Here is a 20,823-nt window from a genome sequence, read left to right on the forward strand (position 1 = left end):
AAATGTTATTAATCTGCCTTTTTTATTTTTGTATTCCTCGAAAATATGTATCAAATTGTTTTCAGATGACTGTTAACTAGGTGTCGAACTGAACTTAGGATCAAGGGTGAAGTTAAGTTGGTCATAACATTTTTAGTTCATCCTCCTCCCGCTCCAAGATGTATGACCCCACCATTTTTTTGTTTTACGTAGCTGCTACATTGGTTTTACACGATGACTGTCATGCCGCCACCCTAAGCGTGGCGCTCTAGTATGTGCACTCCCAAAGTACCAGGATGTGCCATTTCGCTACTGCCATTGCTTTCCATCGCGACTTAAAAAAGAGAAACAAAAAACATTTATATGTTTACAGTAAACTTGTGCCTAATTCCATTTTTGAGTAAATCAAAGAACTTACAACTGGTTTTGTGGGCACGAGGTGTTACCATATAGCTCTAGGAAGCCAGTGGCCTTTTTTTTTTCTTTTTTCGAGAGCATGTATTTTATTGAACAACACTAGACTACTTAACCTCCTGACCTTATAGGCCTGTATGCTTGCTGAAGGCCACTTCTACAAAGGACTAGTGTTAGATGCGTTCATAGTGACACCATCACCTGTCTATAGGGCGTGGTTTACTCCTCAGACCTGGTTCAAATACAATTTGCAAATACTTGGTATCAACTTGATTTAAGTCAACCCGGTACAATGCAACCAATGGCAGCGTTCGAACATTTTACCCTTACCCATACCCTTAATGTAATTAAAATTCTCCTCAAATCAAGTATTTGATCTCAGATTTGAACCCAGGTCTTCTCCACACCCGTCAGTAGGCAGTTTGGACCATTGACATTCCAATCATGTCTAGTATTGTTTTGCCCTCTCATGCGGGGGGGTATCGGAAACGTGCATGGGGTCACGTTGGCCTGTATTGATCTCAACCGTTAGACATAGTCAAGGCCCTAGTGCATAGAAGGGCCTTCCAGCTGCCTCTCTGTGGTACCCTCCTCATCTGAGCTGCCTTCTCATGTGTGATGATGATGATGAGTTTTTATCATGTGCCCAAGCACATGACCCAAGCACAGACCCTTATCTCACGCCCCCCCCGGCGACCGATGATGAGACGTGCCACGGCGAGTTCTGATTCGCTACCTTCCCCTCCGCCCGGTGTGCACTTGTTCCCTCCCTCGCTGACTTGTAAAGTAGAAGGACAGGTGAGGTCATTAATATGCTGGAAGGAAGGTCCACTCCAGCTCCGCGCTTTAACAAACCACATGCTTGTACAGGCGTTGGGGGACTGAATGAGTGCACTGTCGAGGGAGCGAGGACGGGTTCACACACTCTCGAGATGCGTCCTTACTTCCTCCCCTCCCTGAGGTGTAACCTGTGATCTAACATTATTTGGTAGGGTGAAAACCTGTGTCTTCCACACAGCTGTTACCAATCCAGTCATTGTGAGATTGTTCGTTTTCTCCAACAGAAGGGAAGGGAGAAGGGTTGTGTTCTAAGAGTGCCCCGGGGATACGGGTTCCGTTCGTCGGGGTTCCCGGTTCCCTCTACCCCCCGCTGTCTGTCTGTCTGTCCGTCTGTCTGTCTGTCTCTGTCTCTCAGCCCTTACCGTCCACCATCATGGAGACTCCCAGCTCAGTTGGCTCCACCTCTCTGATCTCTCCACCTGGGGAATATTGACTGTACGCCCTCAATCTCTCAAGTTGAACCTTGACATTATTATTATTGTTATTATTATTATTATTGATGACCGGTTAATATACAGAAACTTTATTTTTTATTTCACTTGAAGTTACATTTCATATATACAAATTATAAATATATAGATATATTATTAAAATGTTTACAAATAAGATTTTTATTTTTTATTTTCTCTAGTACAATGAGCAGAACCTGGAAGTAGTTGCAGGGCGCCGCAGATCGTCGATATGCTTGTAGTATAGTTAGTTTGACCAGTGTTGAAATAAGACTAGCCGCCATGTAGTAATTGAGAAGGATTGTGCGCAGAAGCATGTTTTCATAATGTACCTGCAATCTGCAACTGTCAATGGCCATGGAGCAGAGGATAGGCTGTATGTCTGTACGCCACCAAATTAAGAATGGTATCAATGTATCTTAAATATCTATATATACATATTACAATACGCTGTATCAACAGTTTAAGTATTTGCTAATTTTACTACACTTTTGTTATGTATATGTAGGGAAGTCTTATGGCATATAAATTCTACAAATTGAGTCGAGTTTAAAGCGAACTATATTTTATGATAACTGGCCTTTTAAGTTGATGCGGCCAAAGCACTGATATTATATATTTGCTGTAAAGAGAATTAAGAGTTTTATTTTTCTGATATTAAAGTTACTTAATAAAGACGGTTTCATTTAAAGCCACGTGTCTGTCTCTTATTCTGTTTGGTTGACTGCTGTATGATTTCTACTGAACTATGGATATTTATATGGGTTGCTTTCCTTGCTCTAGTTTATTAACCTTATGGACTGTAGACTTATATTAAACTAGATGATATAGGCTATTCTCTATATAGTGTTGAAAGAGTTGCTAGTTGAGTAGGCTATTTGAACTAGATAGGAATGTCAGTGACCACTGCCTGTGTCAGAAGTGCACGTTTTTGGGGGGAAAAACAGATCTCACATTTTATGAGGAGAACTTAAAGCATTTTAATGAAGTTTTTTTGATGGTTATTTCTCACAGCAGCATCAACTAACCTACTTCTGAGATCCAGGATGTTCAAATGGCTCTGGACCTTTCCTCTGATAACCTATACTTTCATCTCAACTGCAAACATGCACCATTAGGAGGAGTGACACCCTGGTTCTCACAAGAGCGATCAACTAGCCTGCTGTAAGAAATAGAAGAAATTCTGCCAGAAATTCAGGTGATCCTATAGGCTACAGACTAGCCTACCACAGCTGTGAGAAAAGCCAAATCCGCCTTTTAACTTAATTAATTACAGCCGCCCCAGCGACAGCACAGGGCGAGAGGTCATGTTTTCGGTGACATGTTGGTTGGTTTGGATTACGCAAAAACTACCAGGCCGATTTTGGAAGGGTGTAGCATGGGCCAACTTAGAACCCGTTAAATGTTGGAGCTGATCCAAATCACAGGGCGGGGCCACAAGCTGCCCAAACATGGCCAGCCATTCATTTATTTGGACTTAGGCTCGGGAGGCAGAAATTGAAACGGACATATTTTGACATGGGAAGGTCACAGAGACATGAGGTTTGGACTGGCATAAAGCTCTCAACCTAACAAATGCAGCAATACCAAACATGTCCTGCTCACGTGCACGCACACGGAGCCACAAAATGCATTCATGGGCGGAGGTCTGTGCTCTCCGAACACCATTTCTAGTTTAAGTTTTATATTAGCTGGTCACTAACTCTTCCATCCCTGTTACTAGGCCAGTAGTCTAGATATAGACACGGGAAAGAAGAGCTGGCTGGGACAAGCCAATTACACTGCATATGGGTGTGTTGCGTTAATGCAGAGCAGTGTAGTCCCCAGTCTCTGCCAACAGAGGGCGCTAGTTACCCGGCTGCGCTGCCGCATTCTTCCACTGTCCAACATGGTCCAACGCTTCGACCTCGTCTGCCTACCCGGTCGAACATGATGCGACAGATGCCGATACCGCGGCTACCGTGTAGCCACGGAACCTCCCGTCTTGCACTTCATCATATCGGTGCCCTGCTTTCTCTAAGAATTGATGAGGGTGTTGTGAGAGAGTGTGTGGTCTATGGCTTTTTCACCGCAGAGTAGGGAGTTTGTGTGTTAACGGGGCCTCAGAGACAGCTACCGCGGGGGTGATGCATGGAGCTATTAAGGTGTGATGTTGATGTTGGCCTAGGCCTACTCTGTAGGTGTGATGGGTTATGAATCAATCCCAATGAGACGCAATCACATATGAGTAGAATACCAGGCAGTTTTAATATATTCACATAAGAAATACAAGTAAAATGTAACTTTAATCTGTCCAAATCACCAGTAACTTTATAATGCTGTGTGTATCTTCTAGTCTCTATGATCCTACTATGGAAACCGACTGCAAACCATACAAAAACAAGTGTGTTGGCCTAAACTCTTAATCCTTCACAATATTGGACTAAGGGACAGCTTTACGTTAAACATTGCCATCCAAGAATCAAATGAGTGGAACATTTAGGAAAATAACAAAACAAAAAAACTGTGAAGATATGTAGGCTTATCATAATAACACAGTGAGCCATTGATTGACAGATCTGAACAGCATCATTCGGTAACAGAAAGGTCTGTGGCACCGTTTGAATTCACTAAGAATGCACTCTTCCTTCCCTCCTTCAAATAAGAAATCACTGATCTGATGACTGGATTGGCGACAGCTGTGTAGAGAAGCACACCACGTTCACCTATCTCGTTGCATCAGATCTCACATTTTAAGGAAGGATGCGTTTTTGTCAATCAACAGGGCCCAGGAGCGCATCTCGTCTTCCCAACGGCAACATCTCCGCTCAACACCACAGTGCATCAGTTCCTTTACAACTTTACATTTCACCACACTAACCACATCATAGATATTCCATTTCTTCGGCAGAAACGAAGACTAAAGGGCCCATTCGTACTCTAGGCAAAATACTAGCACGAACTATGGGCTACTTAGACGCGTCTTTGTGAAGAAACGTGTGGATAATCTAAAACTAACTTTACGCGAGCTCGTGCGTACAGCCCGCATTCACAGCCCCGTCGGCGTAGCGTGCGTAGAGTATGAATCGGGCCTCATTTATTACAAAGGTCTTCATAACACAGCAGGCATTGCAACCGGACACGTCGAGTAAGCTCGGTGTCCTGAGTCTCTGGCTGCGTTAGCTAGGCCTACTTTCTCACACCCGTTGTAGAGAGGGGGGAAAAAAGGCATTGATCACCACCTCTCTGCTCAGAGGCTACTTCCAGAAGGGTCCGGGGAGGCCCAAATTGGCACCTGACCAAATTCATCATCATCATTCAACCTATAAATGACCATGATGGGTCAAAACAGTCAGATACAGTGTGTCACATGCCAAGGGGTGTGGGTGGGGGGGGTCAAAACCTAACTGGTTGTAGCATGGTGAGGAGTGTTCACCATACCGACAGCTAGTGTGTGTGTGTGTGTGTGTGTGTGTGTGTGTGGAGGGGGGGGGGGGGGGGGGGGGGGGGGTGGCAGAGGAGAGGAAGGGGGCTGAGGACAATGGAAGAAGGGGCGGGGCATCACACGTTTCTTTAAGACAAAGGGATGACAGTTTACCCTAAGAGCTTGGGAGGCATCTTACTCGAAGCCTTGATATTGCAATAGTTCATAATACTTGATGACTGATTATTCCATGGGCGATAATATTCTTTTTCAAGGTTTCCAGCTCCTGCATCACTGTGGGGTAACCTCGGTCTGCCATCAGCTCTCACCATTCATGCAAACATTCACATGCATTTCAAACCAAGCAGAGCTACGACAGTGACTTTATTTACATGAGGGGGAAAAAAAAGAAATCAACAAACCCTATTCAGAAACCTGCAAAAGTAAATATACCCTACGAAATGTGGATCAAAACCACAAATGTCTTTAGTGCTGTGATCGAGGGTTTTAGTGCCGTTAACTAGTGTCTACCTACCGACCCACCTATCTATCCTCTCTCTCACTCACTCTTTATTCTCAGGGCTCAGGACAATACCACAGCAAAAGGGGATATGGAATAAAAACGTGAAATAAAGAAAATGCTAAAATAAAATGTTATTACACAATTTACTTTCATAAAATGCACACGCAGAAAATAAAAATACGGTATCATAATATTGCTGGGAACTGATTTAAATGCTTCTATCCAGGTTAGAACCGCCCTAACCTGCTTTTCTCACACAGAGAGAGAATCAGAGAGTTGCTGCTCGGAACAACAGCACAGACAGGGTTCTTCGTGGGGGGGGCCACTGTTGAAAGTGACCAATGGTAGGGCACCAGAGTGACAGAGGAGGGGCCTCTTTCCAAACATGAACATTGTGAACCGTTCAGAGCGAGGTGAGGTAAACAGGGGTCTCTCCTTGAAGTCTGTCATACTGAAATGTTAAAGAGCACCACCCCCCTTTTCCTCTCGGTATGTTGGTTCAGTCCAAGGGTTGACTGAAGGTAATAGGCAATTGGTTGGTTCGGTCCAAGTGTTGGATGGGGTGTTGGGTAGTTTGTTCAAACCAGGGGGTTTGGTTAGTCGTTTAAGCCAGGTGACGGCAGCTGGGTGCTAGGTAGTTCAAGGGTTGGGTGCTGGCCTGGATAGTTGGGTCTTGGGTGCTGGGTATCAAGACAGGTCTAGGCGTTGGTTCCTAGGCAGTTGGTGCCAGGGGGCAGTTTGTGCCAGGGGGCAGTTTGTGCCAGGGCCAAGTAGTTCCTGTGCCAGGAAGACCGGGCGGTAAGGTTAGTCCAGGGGCTGGGATGGACAGGGTTAGTCCAGGGTCTGGGGGTCAGCGATGGGCGGGGTTAGTCCAGGGGCCGGGGGGCCGAGATGGACAGGGTTAGTCCAGGGGCCGGGGGGCCGAGATGGACAGGGTTAGTCCAGGGGCCGGGGGGCCGAGATGGACAGGGTTAGTCCAGGGGCTGGGGGTCAGCGATGGGCGGGGTTAGTCCAAGGGGTGGGGGTCAGCGATGGGCATGGTGTGCAGCACCTCGTCCAAGAGCTGCAGGGCTCTGTGGAGGTGGATCTCGATCCAGCAGGGGGTCTCCTTGATGCTCTGCCGGGGGTAGTCGGGACCCCAGCCCTTGACGAAGCTCATCCTTAGGATGCACAGTCTCCGTAGGTCATCCACCCCGATGCCTGCTGCAGCAGACATACCTGGGGGGGGGGGGGGGGGGGCACGCAGGGTTCAAACTATCTATAGCTTTATAGAGTCTCGGTCTCAAAGGCATGCACATGAAAAAGATTCAGAACTGTAACAGATATTATGTGTATACTGCGTGTGTGTGTGTGTGTGTGTGTGTGTGTGTGTGAGAGAGAGAGAGCTCTTACTGATGACGGGGGCAATGCCCCCCACAGATCCAGGTCCTGTGTGTGTGTGTGTGTGTGTGTGTGTGTGTGTGTGTGTGTGTGTGTGTGTGTGTGTGTGTGTGAGTGAGTGAGTGTGTGTGTGTGTGTGCGTGCGCATGTGTGTTAGGGATGTGCGCAGATAGTCGTTTATACATAGGAAATTCTAGTCGGCTAATCTAAATATAGGCTAAAATAATAAAGATTTTATAAGAAGATTTCAATTACAGTCGGCTCACTCTCAGTACTCAGGCGTATTTATTCTCACTATATGGGTTGCACCTGTCGGGTGGGCGATAAAAGCCAACGTGAAGTCTCTCTCAAAACAACAGGTCTCCCAGATCTTTCTTGTGTGTGTGTGTGTGTGTGTGTGTGCGGTCTTACTGATGGCGGGGGCGATGCCCCCCACGGATCCGGGTCCGGGGAGGTTCCCCGCCACGGCTTGGGCTTGGGCTTGGGCGGCGGCCTGGGCCGTGGCGGCCTGCTGCTGCATCTGTCTGTGGCACTGACGCAGGTCAAACACCTGGGGGGGGTGGTGGCGGACACACGCACACACACACACACACGCGCACACACACACACACACACAGACACGCACACACACACGCACACACACACACGCGCGTGCACACACACACAAACACACAAACACACAGACACACACACACACGCACACACACACACACATCAAGTATTTACAATGCTGACCACCAGAGTCAGTTTACCCCACCTCCCCCTCCCTAAATCCCCCCCCATCCTTCCAACTTGGATGGAAGCCATGGGGTAAATCTAGCCCTCCCCCCCCCCACACACACACACACCTTGATGTAAGCGGAGGGGTAGATCTAACCCCCCCCCCACACACACACACACACACCTTGATGTAAGCAGAGTGGTAGATCTAGCCCCCCCACACATGTAAGCGGAGGGGTAGATCTAGCCCCCCCCCCACACACACACACACACACACACCTTGATGTAGGCGGAGGGGTAGATCTTGTGCACGGCGTCTCCGGGGGCACGGCCCGCCTCTCTGTCCAGGTAGTAGCTCTGCACGAATACGGCGTGGTCGCTGAGGCAACGCACCCACACATCCCCCTCCCCCTTGCACTCCAGCTGCACCCCCTTACCAATGTGGAGCCTGAGAGAGAGAGAGAGACAGGGAGAGAGACAGAGAGAGAGACAGAGAGAGAGAGAGGGAGAGAGACAGAGAGAGACAGAGAGAGAGAGGGAGAGAGAGAGAGAGAGAGGGAGAGAGAGACAGAGAGAGAGAGAGAGACAGAGACAGAGAGGGAGAGAGAAAGACAGAGAGAGAGAGAGAGACAGAGAGAGATACAGAGAGAGACACAGAGAGAGAGAGAGAGAGAGACAGAGAGAGACAGAGAGAGAGAGACACAGAGAGAGAGAGAGAGAGAGACAGAGGTAAACCTTCATTTGGAGAGCCCCGGGAACCCTACAGATTAGAAATCAGCTAGCGAGCCAGGCTAGGTCCTGTTTGAGCACCCGACTAAGGTTAAAGAGGGTATACATGTGAGGGAGTGTGTGTGTGTGTGTGTGTGTGTGTGTGTGTGTGTGTGCATGTGTGAGGGAGTGTGTGTGTGAGGGAGTGTGTGTGTGAGGGAGTGTGTGTGTGTGTGTGCATGTGTGAGGGAGTGTGTGTGTGAGGGAGTGTGTGTAAGAGAGAGCGGCAGGGGTACCTGGCTCTCTCGATGGCCTCGGTCCGGTGCACGTTGCTCAGCTGGCCCAGGCAGAAGCGGTCGCCGCCCGAGGGGTCCACGTACCCGTCCACCGTCACGATGGGGCAGGTGGACGGCACCTTGAACGTCTCGCCCACCTGCACGTCCATCTCGAAGTAGGCGATGGAGCACCAGTAGTCTGGCGCTGGAACAAGACACACGCACACCCACACGCACACACACACACACACACACAGATTAGAATAGAATAGAATAAAGAAGATCGGCTACAGAATAGATTAAAAATAGACACGAATGTCCGGCTTTAGCAGCCGCTCACCTGGGTGGCTGGATATGGGGGACTGGAAGGCTAAATCGTTGTGCACTGGCCCTGCGTGGGAGACAGACGACAACAATCAGCTCGCATCTCAGGCCACCGATTCACTGGGTGTTTGTTTTTTTTTGGAGATTAATCTGTTCTATTGGTTTCGATGGGGGAGAAAACGCTCGCAAACTTGTCTCTTTCACGGCAGAGCGCCCGGCGTTTTTTTTTTTGCGCACGGCGCTTCGAATAAAAATCTCGGAGCTTTTGGTGGAAGCACACCAATGACGGTTTTTCGAAAAGCGGCCCCTTTCCTAGCCCCCCCCCCCCCCCAAAAAAAAGACAACCCGGTGGATACGAGAGCATTCTGGGACCGGGTTGTCACGGAACAGGGTAACCGCGGGAACCGGGGACCGAGGTTGCCGTGGCGCCGGCTTCGCTACGGGATGGGGGACAGGGGGGCTCACAGTAGTGTCCGGTGTGCGGCATCGGAGGGTGGTGCTGAAGATGACCGTTCTGGTGGTGAGGCATGTTGGCCGTGAAGCTGCTGTTCCTGGTCCAGGTGGCGGGGGTGTCTGGAGGGAACACAGGAAGAGGGTAAGGGTGTGTGTGTGTGTGTGAAGGGACAAAACGCTCATTAATAATACGACCGCCATGTTGGCCGGATGGAGGGGGAAGCGCGCTCACTTCCTGAGCCGGCGGCGATGGGGGGGAAGGCGGAGGTGGCGGAGGCGGAGGCCTCGGAGGGGGCCAGGAGGGCGGGGGCGTTGAAGGGCTCCGAGGGGGCAGCGCGGCCGGAGGGGGGGTGCTGGATGGTCTGGAGGGAGTGCCCCCCGTCCAGGGTCGGCAGAGACGGTTGGCCGTCGAAATCGTACTCGTCCTTCACCATGAGGCCCGAGCTGGGGACTGGGAGGGGGGAGGAGGACAGGAAGTGAGAGAATAGAACAGGATATGACATGGGAAATCAAATAGAATATAGTAGAATAGAATAAAGCAACGTGAAGTGTCCAAATACAAGGGTAGGACGAGGGGTGATTGGGTTAAGCTGGTCTCAGGTCATTTAAATGAAGAAAATGTTCATGTCAAGACAAAGCAACAGTCCATCCTCAGTCCATCCTCACCTGAGCTGGTCAGGGTCAAGCCCGACAGGTCTGTGGGAGAAACAAGACAGATGATTGGACGTTGGATCTGTCACTCACAGCGCTCGCTCGCACATCCAACACCAACGAATAGCCGGCGCACTCACCGATCCCTGGCGACACCACCCTCTCGTAGTGGTAGGGGTTCACACACACATTGTCACATTTGAGGTCAAAGGCAAACTGGCAGTACTTGACGTGTTTGAGCTCATTCTTGTGCAGGTCGGGCCATCGCCATAACCTGGCGTAGATCACGTGGGGGAAGCCCTTCCGTCCTGCCACCTGGTCAACGTCACAGGAAACACCGCACACACATACATACACACACACACACACACACACGCACACACACACAGGGTGATCGATGCAGCATGGTTTGAATGGTTTTAGATACATTTAACATTCTCACTCATCTTTCTCGACTCTGTGTGTGTGCGCGTGTGTATTTCTATTTTTGTGGACATAAATCAATTATTCAAATGTGTGTGTGCGTGCGCATGTGTGTGTGTGAGAAAGAGAATGTGTGCAGGTGGGTGTGTATGTGTGTGTGAGAAAGAGAATGTGTGCAGGTGGGTGTGTTTGTGTGTGTGAGAAAGAGAATGTGTGCGGGTGGGTGTGTATGTGTGTGTGAGAAAGAGAATGTGTGTGTGTGGGTGTGTATGTGCGTGTGTGTGACTGTATGAGTACATCTAAAGGAACTCCCTACCTGCAGACGTCCATCCAGGGTCCTCTGGATGGTGACGCACTTGCTGGGGTGCGCTCCGTTGGTGGTGATGGCGGTGATGAGCGAGTCCAGCTCGTCCTTCTTCTCCTTCAGCTTCTTCACCAGGCTCTCGATGGCGCGCTTGGCGAACGTCTCGCTCTCGCCGCCCTGCCTGTGGCACATGAGGCTGTGCACGATGCTGAGGCAGGCGTCGTTGCTAGTAGGCGTGTTGGTGATGGACATCTTGAGGGCCGCGGCGGGTGCACCCTGGTGTTTGTAGTTCTTACGGGAGGCACAGGGTCAGGAAAGTCCCCGGTCTACAGATGTAGATGGGTCTTTGTTCGATAGCTATGCGGAGACCCGCATCGGTCAGTCTTGCAGAGTCTCTCTCTCTCTGTCTCTTCTGTTGCTTGTCTGTCACTCAGATAGTCCAGCTGAGTCCAGTAGCATCCGAGGACATATGATTGTGAAACTCCCCACACACCCACCACCTTAAGGGCAAGGGTCGAGTTATCTGGAAGACAGAATTAAAGAGAAAAGGAATATTTCCATGTGCACACAACCACACTGATGCATAAGGCTTAGCAGCGGACACCACACCCGCCTGCGATGGTTAGATCCAATATTTGGGTTATAGAGATCAGATCTTATCGGTTAAACTGGCTAGTGTTGATAAACATTGGTGTCGCATGGCTAGCTCATGTCAGTGATGATGGTGTATCTGTGATCGTTCATCAAGACACCTAAGTATATCAATAAATGTTCAGAGTAAGTCAACAGTTTCTGGCAAGCAATATCAGTTGGTAAGATAACAGCATTAACTAGCAGGCTATGCATGCATGGGGCTAGCTGGTGTTTGCAGTCAAGCTAGCATGCTAGCTACCTAGCTAGTTGTTGTTGACAAATTCTGATATCAACAAACTTAGCTTAGCTTCGCTCCCTGGCGTTCAAACAAGCACAGGACGATCAGATACACTCCTCACGCGTAGGATAACATTGCTTTTTATAATATCGATGCTGTACACTATATTTGATGGATAACTCCTCTGATTTAGCAATCAGGGGGGGGGGCTGTGAGATGTGGCTATCTAATCACACGTAGCTCACGGTAGCCTAACCTTTCATACACGACCGGGGGGTTCAGCTCTCGTATTTGGAACTGTGCTCTTCTCTTAATCCGCATAGATGTCTCTCTATCGACTAGGAAAACATGTTGAGAAAACGGTAGAGAAATAAGCATAGCCGCGTGAGAAACGTGCAGACATAATATGCTGATCTGGCTGAAAGAAATCACGGATTGTGGTAAACGCCTTCTCTGGCCTCTGGTCCTCTTTCCCCACCAGTCCCCTTCAATATGGCGCTCTGCGCATGCGCGATTTGAGAGTGGCAGTAATAGTTCAACAGGCCGCCGTTTACACCCCATGCAATGAACCAACAGGGGAATCATTATTTCGTTTCAATCATTTATATTAGCATAAAATCTGTAAACAAACAATATCATTACTACCGCATATATGCTAGGTGACATTTATCTTTAGATTGTTTCACTTTTTCAGTCATTTTGTATGAAGAGATGACCAAAGAGATGCAGCAAAACATTTTTTTTTTTTTTAATGAATATTTATTAAAACAAATGTCACAGACTGCAGCACTTCATTAACTCACTCACACACACACACACACACACACTCACTCACTCACTCACTCACTCACTCACTCACTCACTCACTCACTCACTCACTCACTCACACACTCACTCACACACTCACACACACACACACTCACACACACACACACACACACACACACACTCACACACTCACACACTCACTTGTCCACCTTCAGTCACTCACTCATCCACCTTCACTCACTTGACACACTCACTTAGTAACTTGAATCACTCACACAATTAAAAGCCCCGGTCAGATGCAAACAGTAATCATGTTTAGTACAAGAGCAAGAGTACACGCTTCAGTGTGGTCGTTTGAGGGCGATGGGAAGGCTGAGGAAGTCCTCCGCCAGGGTCACCTCTATCCCCGTCCCCTCCAGCGCCTCCTCCGCCTGCCTCCTCAGCTCCGCCACGTCCTCCTCCTCCCCCTCCTTCACCAGCGCCAGCGGCTTGTACCTCTGGCTGAAGTGGTAGAGCACCAGCCTGCGCGCCTCGCACGCCCGCGCCACCGCCGCCGCCATCTTGGGGGTGCTGTGTCCGTGATCCACCGCCTTCTCCCGGTGTTGGTCCGCCAGCGTGGCTTCGTGAACCAAAATGTCCGCCCGGTGGCACGCCGTCAGAGGCCCCTCCCCCAGCAGGGAGCTGCAGTCCCCGAGGACGCACACCTTCCTGCCCGGGATGGGATCTTCCATCACCTCGCCGGGAGACACCACCCGGCCACTCTCCAACGTCACCGACTCGCCTGCCTTCAACCGGCCGTACAGGGGCCCGGGCTTCAAACCTGGGGGCCAATACAGGAGACTGTGTTACAACAGAATACGATTGAATTGATTCAAATAGATTCAAATATTTAATTGTTTACCTTTTTGTTACTATGGCCTGAGGTACATAAGTCTAAAGGTTGTCACATGGCTAGCCTTTTTTGTGTTATTGACCACATTCAATCAATCAATCAAGTTGGATTTATATAGCGCCCTTCATGATACCCAGAGCGCTGGGTTAACATTAACATTATTAACATTGTTAATAAAAACAACTTTGAAGTGACTGGTAAGCCTACCCTAAGCCAAGCCCGAGTGAGTTTAGATTTAGTTACCAAGATCCTTCAGTAGTTCCGTGTTCAGACGCCCGGGACGATCGCGTTCCTGCACGGAGAACCCGAAGGACGGAACCCTGTGGAACAACCGGAAGGCCTTCACCACGAAGCGCTCGTCGTCCACTAGGACGTAGCTGTCGGACGCGGCCTCCAGGGGGACCGTCCGTCCGGGCCGCTCCTGGGGGTGGAGGGGCCCCGAGTCGGCCGTGGTCTCCGGGCTGAGCTGGCCCTCCGGGGGGCTCTGGTCCGGGGTGGGCTCCAGTTCGTGGACGGAGTAGGGGAAGAGGAGCTGGGAGGAGGTGAGCTCCAGGGCCACGCGGAGGAAGCGCCGGAGGCCCCGGGGACCGTAGACGTCCACGCAGGACGCCGGTTGGGCGGCGCCGGGGTTTGTGTTGAGGCTCACGGTGCAGAGTAGTCCGGGAAGGCCGAACAGGTGGTCACCGTGCAGGTGGGAGATGAACACCTTGGTGATTCGACCTGGGAGGGGGAGAACGATGGGGATCAGGACAGGAAATGGACCGTTCTCTCTGCTACGGTAAGGGAAGAGATACCGCACTTGCTACGGTCAGGGAAGAGATACCGCACTTGCTACGGTCAGGGAAGAGATACCGCACTTGCTACTGTCAGGGAAGAGATACCGCACTCACACGGCGAGCACAGAGAGGCTCAGAAAGAGCTTCTTCCCGCAAGTCGTCCCACACCTGAATGAATCTACCTAGAACATCTAGTGTATATAGTATAAGCACTAGGGCTGCACAATTAATCGTGAATTAATCGAAATCGTGATTATGACCTCCGCGATTAACTAATCGCAAGAGACGGCAATTAATGTGATTAATAATTTTGCTTTGAATTGAGTGTGCTAGGACTACACGGACAAATCACAGGCGCTTATGCTGTCTGACCAATCACGTGTTCCCGCTGAGTGTGCTGTGCGTAGCAATTTCAGTACCCGCAGCCGTGAGTAGTGAAAAAAAACGAAAACGAGGTCAGTGAGTTAGTAGCAAGAAAGGGATCAACGTCCGTGATTTGGGAGCATTTTGGTTATTATATATTAATATTATATATTAAATATTAATCGCAATTATTAATCACAATTAGCCTTTTGAAGCAAATAATCGCAATTATTATCTTTTGTCATAATCGTGCAGCCCTAATAAGCACAATGCAAATGTCTATACCCCCCCTGTTATTTATTTATTATTCATACCCATATAGCATGTACATAATCCTTTCACACCAATCTATCTTCTTACCATTAGTTCCTGTAGTGGTGATTAGCTGTAGGGATGGGTGGTATTTAATATAGGATTAATGCTGTTAATGCAGTCTACATCACAAGGGGGTTTATGTCTGTCACTGGGTCGGCTGTGGCTCAGGAGGTAGAGCGGGTCGTCCAATGACCGTAGGATCGGCGGTTTGAATCCCGGCTCCTCCTGTCCACATGTCGAAGCGTCCTTGGGCAAGACACTGAATCCCAAATTGCTCCCAATGAGCAGGCTAGAACCTTTCATGGCAGCTACCGCCATTGGTGTGAATGTGTGTGTGAATGGGTGAATGAGAGGCTATTATGAAGTGCGTTAGATAAAAGCGTTTTTACATTTGTCAAGGTACAGCACACAAATACAACCTTGTCAATTGTAAAATGTATTATTATTATTATTATCGTCAAGGAAAACCCTGTCCTCATCTTCACATGGGAGAACCATGCTCACTGGTACGGTCTCCTCACTTAATATGGTGTACTTGTTGCGTACACATTAGGGTTGCAAATTTCAAGGAATTTCGTTAATTGTTAACTGTTAACCTTAACAAACGATAGTCGACTGATTGACGGATTTTTTTGTCTTCTTCCGCCGTGTCGTTGGAATTTCCCGACATCCCAATTAGCCTTCACTACATGGCGGGGCGCCCTCATGTGCAGTCAGACCTTAAATCACGATTCCATTTCACGGAACAACCGTTGATAACGTTCGTTCAAAAAAAAAGTTATGTTCCATTAACAAGCAATCAATCGAGTGACCAAATCTTACTCGAGTAAATTCTTATCCGCAATTAATCGATAGTCGATTAACTATTAACATCCCTAGTACACATCCAATCCCCCTCTCCCCATGGATCCTGAGGAGAGCTCTCTCTCGTGTCTCCACGTCTTTTACATCCAGCTGGCAGCGTCCTCTTGTGAACGATTTTCACTTCTGCACACATTAGTCCGACGCTGTCCCTGACGTCAAATACACAATCCGCCGGCAATAGTTTATGAAGAAGGCCACTGTTCTCACAGTCACATGCTTGTCATTGACACGACCTCCCCACCCTTAGGAAATGAAAGCGCTAGCTCCCTGTGGTGTAATACCAGTGAGATACTTCATGGTATTGGTGTGCTTGTGTTTATAGTTGGGAAATGTCTGTGTTCTAGCTTTCAGATTTGATGCTCTCTCCATGTTTATTTCAACGCGGTCCACAATAACGGCAACGCGGTTGGCAAAAGCCTCCCCAGACTGATGTGACATGCTGTCTCGCAAGCACGGTCTCTCTGGCCAGTGTGCCGAAGGGCTGAGGTGTGTAAACAGTGCACCAATGGTGTTCTCTGAATGTGGTGGACAGTCTCTCCGTCTATGTAGAACAGGTGAGCAAGGTGCTGGATTGGCAGATTCAGCCTCAGGCACGTCAGAGTTCCGAAAAGGAGAAGGTTTTTGGTCTGTGTTTAGTAGGCAGGGAAGAAGCTGCATCAGCATCCATCACCAAAGTGAAACAGTCCTCATGACACCTTGAGTAGATAGCGAGTTTTTGGCTCAACTCACTCCCCCAGTATAAATACCGTCCAGCTGTGCTGGTGAAGCTCGTTAAAATGGTGTGTCCCCCGGGAGACCTGGGTTCAAATCCCACCCCAGAACAAGCAGAAACATATGGGTTACAACTGACAAAACATGGAAGCCCAACATGACCTTTGTGTCATCATCTTTCAAGAAATGTGTGTCCATCTTCTTTTGGCATACTTCTCATCCAACAAGTGGTTAATTTCGGCACGCATGCTGCTACAAAACCTTCATTCTTGTTCTCCAGTGTTGTTCTTTGGAGCTTCATCCACCTCTGATCTCTGGGCAGCTACACCTGGTGGTGAAGCTTCATCCATCTCAGATATCTCGCCAGCTAGATCCAGCGGTGTTGCAGACTTGCAATGTTGTTTCATGTGAGAGCTTGGTCGTTTTGGATACGAAAGAAAGACCACCGCCACCTCTATCCCAATCTACTACAACTCGGTCTCTGGTCGACCCTGCTGTCCCAAATCCACAATCAATCCCATGCGTTGCTGCTCTAGCTAGGAGACAGATTTTTGGTTGATGTAAAGTATTATCATTGGTGGCAGGATGCTCCATTGTTTCATAATTCCTAGCGAGCTAGCTATAATCAACAATATATGAAGTAGCGTTGCTGCCCTAGCTAGGAGACAGATTTTTGGTTGATGAAAAGTATTATTATAGAGTATAATCAACAATATATGAAGTAGTTTATCAGTTGAACTCACTGGCTTTCAATGGGCTCTTCATCAGCTGAGTCTGGGTCCCCTCGCCGCAGTCGAACAGCCAGCATTCTCCTTCCGTCCTGAGTACGAGCGCAGAGGCACCCCGGTGAGGGGAGGGGTACGCCGATCCAGTCCCCAGAAAAGTCAGGTCCATCGTCATTTTAGACAGTCTATATGGAACTACGCACCGTACAGCACCCGCTTGGACCTAGAAGCATGGATCGTTCGTGTGGTTAGTAAACACAGTCGCATGACGATGACGTACGGGCCAGCGACAATTCCAAGTGGGTGCGTTCCATTCCAAAAAGTTGTTCCTTCCCACGTACCCTCTTCCAATCCCTTCCACAGATCACAGGTAGTTGTTAAACCTATCTTGAGGTTTTGTGGAACCACAAATACTATAAACATCCCACACAGTCAAATAATCGGAGTATTGTGAATTATACCGTTCATACCAATCATTGATTTACGCAATCCTTCTCAACCCCACCATTGGATTTAGAAATGAATAACACCACACAAAAGACAAGGGTCAAGTGTAAAACTAGTTTTAATTCTTCATTTGTAACAGCACACAGTTCTGGGGCAGGAAGGATTGCTGCACGTGCAATAAGGCAATTACTGCTTAACAAAAATACAGTACACATATGCCTACATGTTCCACTTGTAGTTACACTTCAATGGCATTTGAGGACAAAGGGTCAGCGGGACTTCCTGCCAGGGCACTTACCTCAGAGAATCAATGACCAATAGCAACCTGACAAAACACCACATAACACAGCACAGCAATACGGGAGACATACAGGATGGTACAGTTTGCACTGGGCAGAGTTATGGACATACATTATTACTGCAAGGGACAGACTGACACTTGGTTGTTCAAGTTTTTTTTACAGTATAACTTCGGTTAGATATCACATGTAGGCTGTAATGATATGACGACACACCTATTGTTCTTTGGCTATATTTGAAGGGAGCAGCGATATGGTGAGGGTTGGAGTCAAGTGGTTGTAGTTGAGACTAAACAGGTACTTCAGTGTAGATGGCCGGAAGCTTCTAGAATACATCCTCTATACTGTAGTCTTATCATCCTGAGGTCAACGGCCACACAGCTGGCTCTGTCCAGAAAAAAAAAAAGGCCTTAAGGCCTTTAGACCCGTCTAGGCTCTGCCACCAATCAACAGCTCTATGCAGCCCTGACACTCGATTCGCTCACACCTGAGTGACCAATCAAGTGGTTTTATTGTTCAGGCAGGTTCACAGCCATCTACCAGATCAACAGAGAAGGTGATAGGCAACCTTCGCTCTAATCTTTGTTCCCCTATGTGTGTATCCTTCATGTAAATCAGTGGTGAAGCAATAAATACATTTCATATATCAAATATGTGCTAATGTATGCTGTATAAACTGTAGAAAAAGGCAGGTTTGAAATTAATATGCTGCCGAGCTTGGTCTAACAGTGTGTGAGACATGTGGCACACACTAGCTGGTATATTGGGTTGTGCGTGTGTGTGTGTGTCTTTTACAGGACCTAGTTAGAGGCCTTTTCTTTACAGTATAAATGGAGCCCCATTCACATGTAGACTGTGGACTTACTATTAGCCAGATGTGGAACACTAGAGTGTAGAAGTCTGTTTCCTCTTTCTATAGTATAACCTGGAGTGACTGAGGGTTTAATGGAATACAGACGGTCAAGAGTCAAATCTACATTATGATCCTCGATCATCACAAAAGTCACCCCTTCCAAGTTAATCTTAATGTTAAATATAGTCAGACGGAGACATTTCACACCCACATGCCAACTCACAGATGGAGTTACTGATTGGTCAGTGTCTGAATTGTTCAACAAGTGGATAAGGAAACATATACTATAATATAATATCAGAGGGCATTTATGTACTTTCATATGGGGATATCTTTAAAAAATGTTACGTAAACAGATATAATGTTCTACTTGCATATTTTGCTCATAGACAATTCATGTAATATCTCCAAAGCTTGGGGTGCTGTTGTTTACTTTTTGATATAGAACAATTGATTTATTTTCTGCCTAGCAGCACATAGCTGTTACCAAGACCCATCTATGGAGTGTTGGGTAGTTTAGATGAGAAAAGGTTCACTTAGTACTTTGTAAAAAAAAAAAAAAAAGAAAAAAAAAAGAAGAAAAACTCTATGTCCGATATACAATATCAGAACAAACGTTAAACATTTAATAAAATAATAAGTGCCAAATCCTGAGGAAATAAATAAATAAAATTGATCAAATCCATGACAGGAGTGGAGACAGGTCTCTTAAATGACTCCTTTGCTCTTTAAATAAACCTACTCGAGGAGTGGACTCTACAATTCATTTTTGCCCTGTCCAAAAAAAACTGCTGGTATCTTCTCAACACAGATGCATGGATCTGAAAGAACTGGACAGCTGTTAGCACTGCAGCACCACCATCTAGTCCTCAGTGGCCCAAACGACTGGCTAGTGTGTAGGGGCTAGGGGTTGATTCTGGACGGAGCCTTTATTTCCCTCTCCTCCATTACCCTGACCACACCAGTCTCTCCCTGACCACCAGTCTCTCCCTGACCACCAGTCTCTCCCTGAACACCCCCCCCTCCCCCTCAACACCAGACCTGGATCAAACACACACAGTAGGGAAAATACATCACGGTATTTGAGGTGTGTTTGGTTGGACCCAGGTCTGCTGCTGGGTTCTTTATGCCGGGTTCAGATACGACACAGCTGAGATGAGGCACTGGTTTCAGAAGTCGGATCTCGAATGGCCTCAACCCGTCTCAGCTGTCGGGATCTGAACGCGTCTTTCCGCCGGGGTCTCTCTCTACTCCTCCTTAGGGGAGAAGGAGACTCCTGGCCAGTCGTAGATGTCAGGGAGGAAGGAGTCGTAGTTGGTGTCCCACACGGTTGCTCGGACAAACGCGTTCTTGTCCACCGGCTCGGGGTAGCGGAACGCCATTCCCTTGGCGTAGACGAACTCCGTCACCTGCAGGGGGCGACGGAGAGACGGCGAAGTCACTGACTGGGCACACAGGGCATCTCCACTCTCTGCTAGGGTGGGTACCAGTTTGAGGCCATGAATAATACGTGCATACATGCCTCCCCTGGGAGTTCACTGATCTGTATCGCTCCAAATGATTATACGTTTTTAATCATATACCATCATATCATCATATATATATGATACCAGCCTGCTCCACTCTGCCCCGGCATGGGTGCACTGAACGTTTTGTCTGAACATTTCGGTTTATTCAGAAAGCTTAGCAACAGAAGAGGGGGAGGGAGATAGTCAAGGTGGGGAGGGAGTGCGAAGGGTGCCGGCGGGATTTGAACCCAGGTCCCTATGGAGTCTGACCTTGACCGCCATCTGGATGGAGACCTCTCTGATGCTGGACAGGGGAGGGTAGAGTCTGCCCTCGGCCAGGTCTGCATCGGTCAGCTGCTCTGCCAGGGTCTGAGACAGGAGGGGGGAGGACAACGAGTTAAACCGCAGAGCTAAAGCCCGGAGGAGAAACCAGTCAAATAACACAGCGAGCTGAAGGCAGGGACCAGACAAGATGATTACAATACATTTTGATTTTAGTCATTTAGGATCTCGGATTTTTCACTTAGGTATTTGAATCAGTGCCTTTTCGGTTACCGGCTCAACTCCAGTTAACCACTAGCTTAC

The 20,823-nt window shown here is 48.3% G+C and overlaps 3 protein-coding genes across 4 annotated transcripts in view; all 3 read right to left on the reverse strand.

Annotated features, from left to right (window-relative positions):
* Positions 1 to 4,008: 4,008 nt before the first annotated feature.
* smad4b (SMAD family member 4b) lies at positions 4,009 to 12,111 on the reverse strand. The gene is made up of 11 exons (XM_084439247.1): positions 11,974 to 12,111; positions 10,859 to 11,369; positions 10,260 to 10,434; positions 10,135 to 10,164; positions 9,701 to 9,919; positions 9,481 to 9,588; positions 9,032 to 9,082; positions 8,713 to 8,896; positions 7,988 to 8,156; positions 7,400 to 7,538; positions 4,009 to 6,826 (listed from the first exon to the last, which is right to left on the reverse strand). Exons 2-11 carry the CDS (start codon positions 11,096 to 11,098, stop codon positions 6,615 to 6,617), a joined length of 1,527 nt encoding a protein of 508 aa, XP_084295373.1. The 5' UTR covers positions 11,099 to 11,369; positions 11,974 to 12,111; the 3' UTR covers positions 4,009 to 6,614.
* A 715-nt stretch (positions 12,112 to 12,826) lies between these two features.
* Positions 12,827 to 17,367, reverse strand: elac1 (elaC ribonuclease Z 1; the record flags this gene model as incomplete). The annotated part of the gene is made up of 3 exons (XM_084439636.1): positions 17,150 to 17,367; positions 13,621 to 14,097; positions 12,827 to 13,305 (listed from the first exon to the last, which is right to left on the reverse strand). Exons 1-3 carry the CDS (start codon positions 17,304 to 17,306, stop codon positions 12,827 to 12,829), a joined length of 1,113 nt encoding a protein of 370 aa, XP_084295762.1. The 5' UTR covers positions 17,307 to 17,367.
* A 2,456-nt stretch (positions 17,368 to 19,823) lies between these two features.
* The window catches only part of me2 (malic enzyme 2, NAD(+)-dependent, mitochondrial), a gene marked incomplete at its 5' end in the record, with an annotated part of 11,515 nt that continues 10,515 nt past the window's right edge, over positions 19,824 to 20,823 (reverse strand). For both annotated transcript variants that reach the window (XM_084439245.1, XM_084439246.1), the window contains 2 exons: positions 19,824 to 20,139; positions 20,509 to 20,607. In XM_084439245.1, the coding sequence (XP_084295371.1) occupies positions 19,978 to 20,139; positions 20,509 to 20,607 (261 nt within the window). In that variant the 3' untranslated portion in view covers positions 19,824 to 19,977. The remainder of the gene's footprint in view (positions 20,140 to 20,508; positions 20,608 to 20,823) is intronic.

This window comes from Borostomias antarcticus, assembly GCF_949987555.1.
Source record: "Borostomias antarcticus genome assembly, chromosome: 6".
Lineage (NCBI taxonomy): Eukaryota > Metazoa > Chordata > Actinopteri > Stomiiformes > Stomiidae > Borostomias > Borostomias antarcticus.

Coding starts and splice junctions, on each gene's coding strand:
- smad4b (XM_084439247.1), bottom strand. CDS start 11,098: ATGTCCATCACCAACACGCCTACTAGCAACGACGCCTGCCTCAGCATC. Junction 8,157..8,712: donor GAGGCCATCGAGAGAGCCAG/GTACCCCTGCCG, acceptor TCTCTCTCTCAG/GCTCCACATTGGTAAGGGGG. Junction 6,827..7,399: donor GGGCATCGCCCCCGCCATCA/GTAAGACCGCAC, acceptor CCCCCCCCCCAG/GTATGTCTGCTGCAGCAGGC.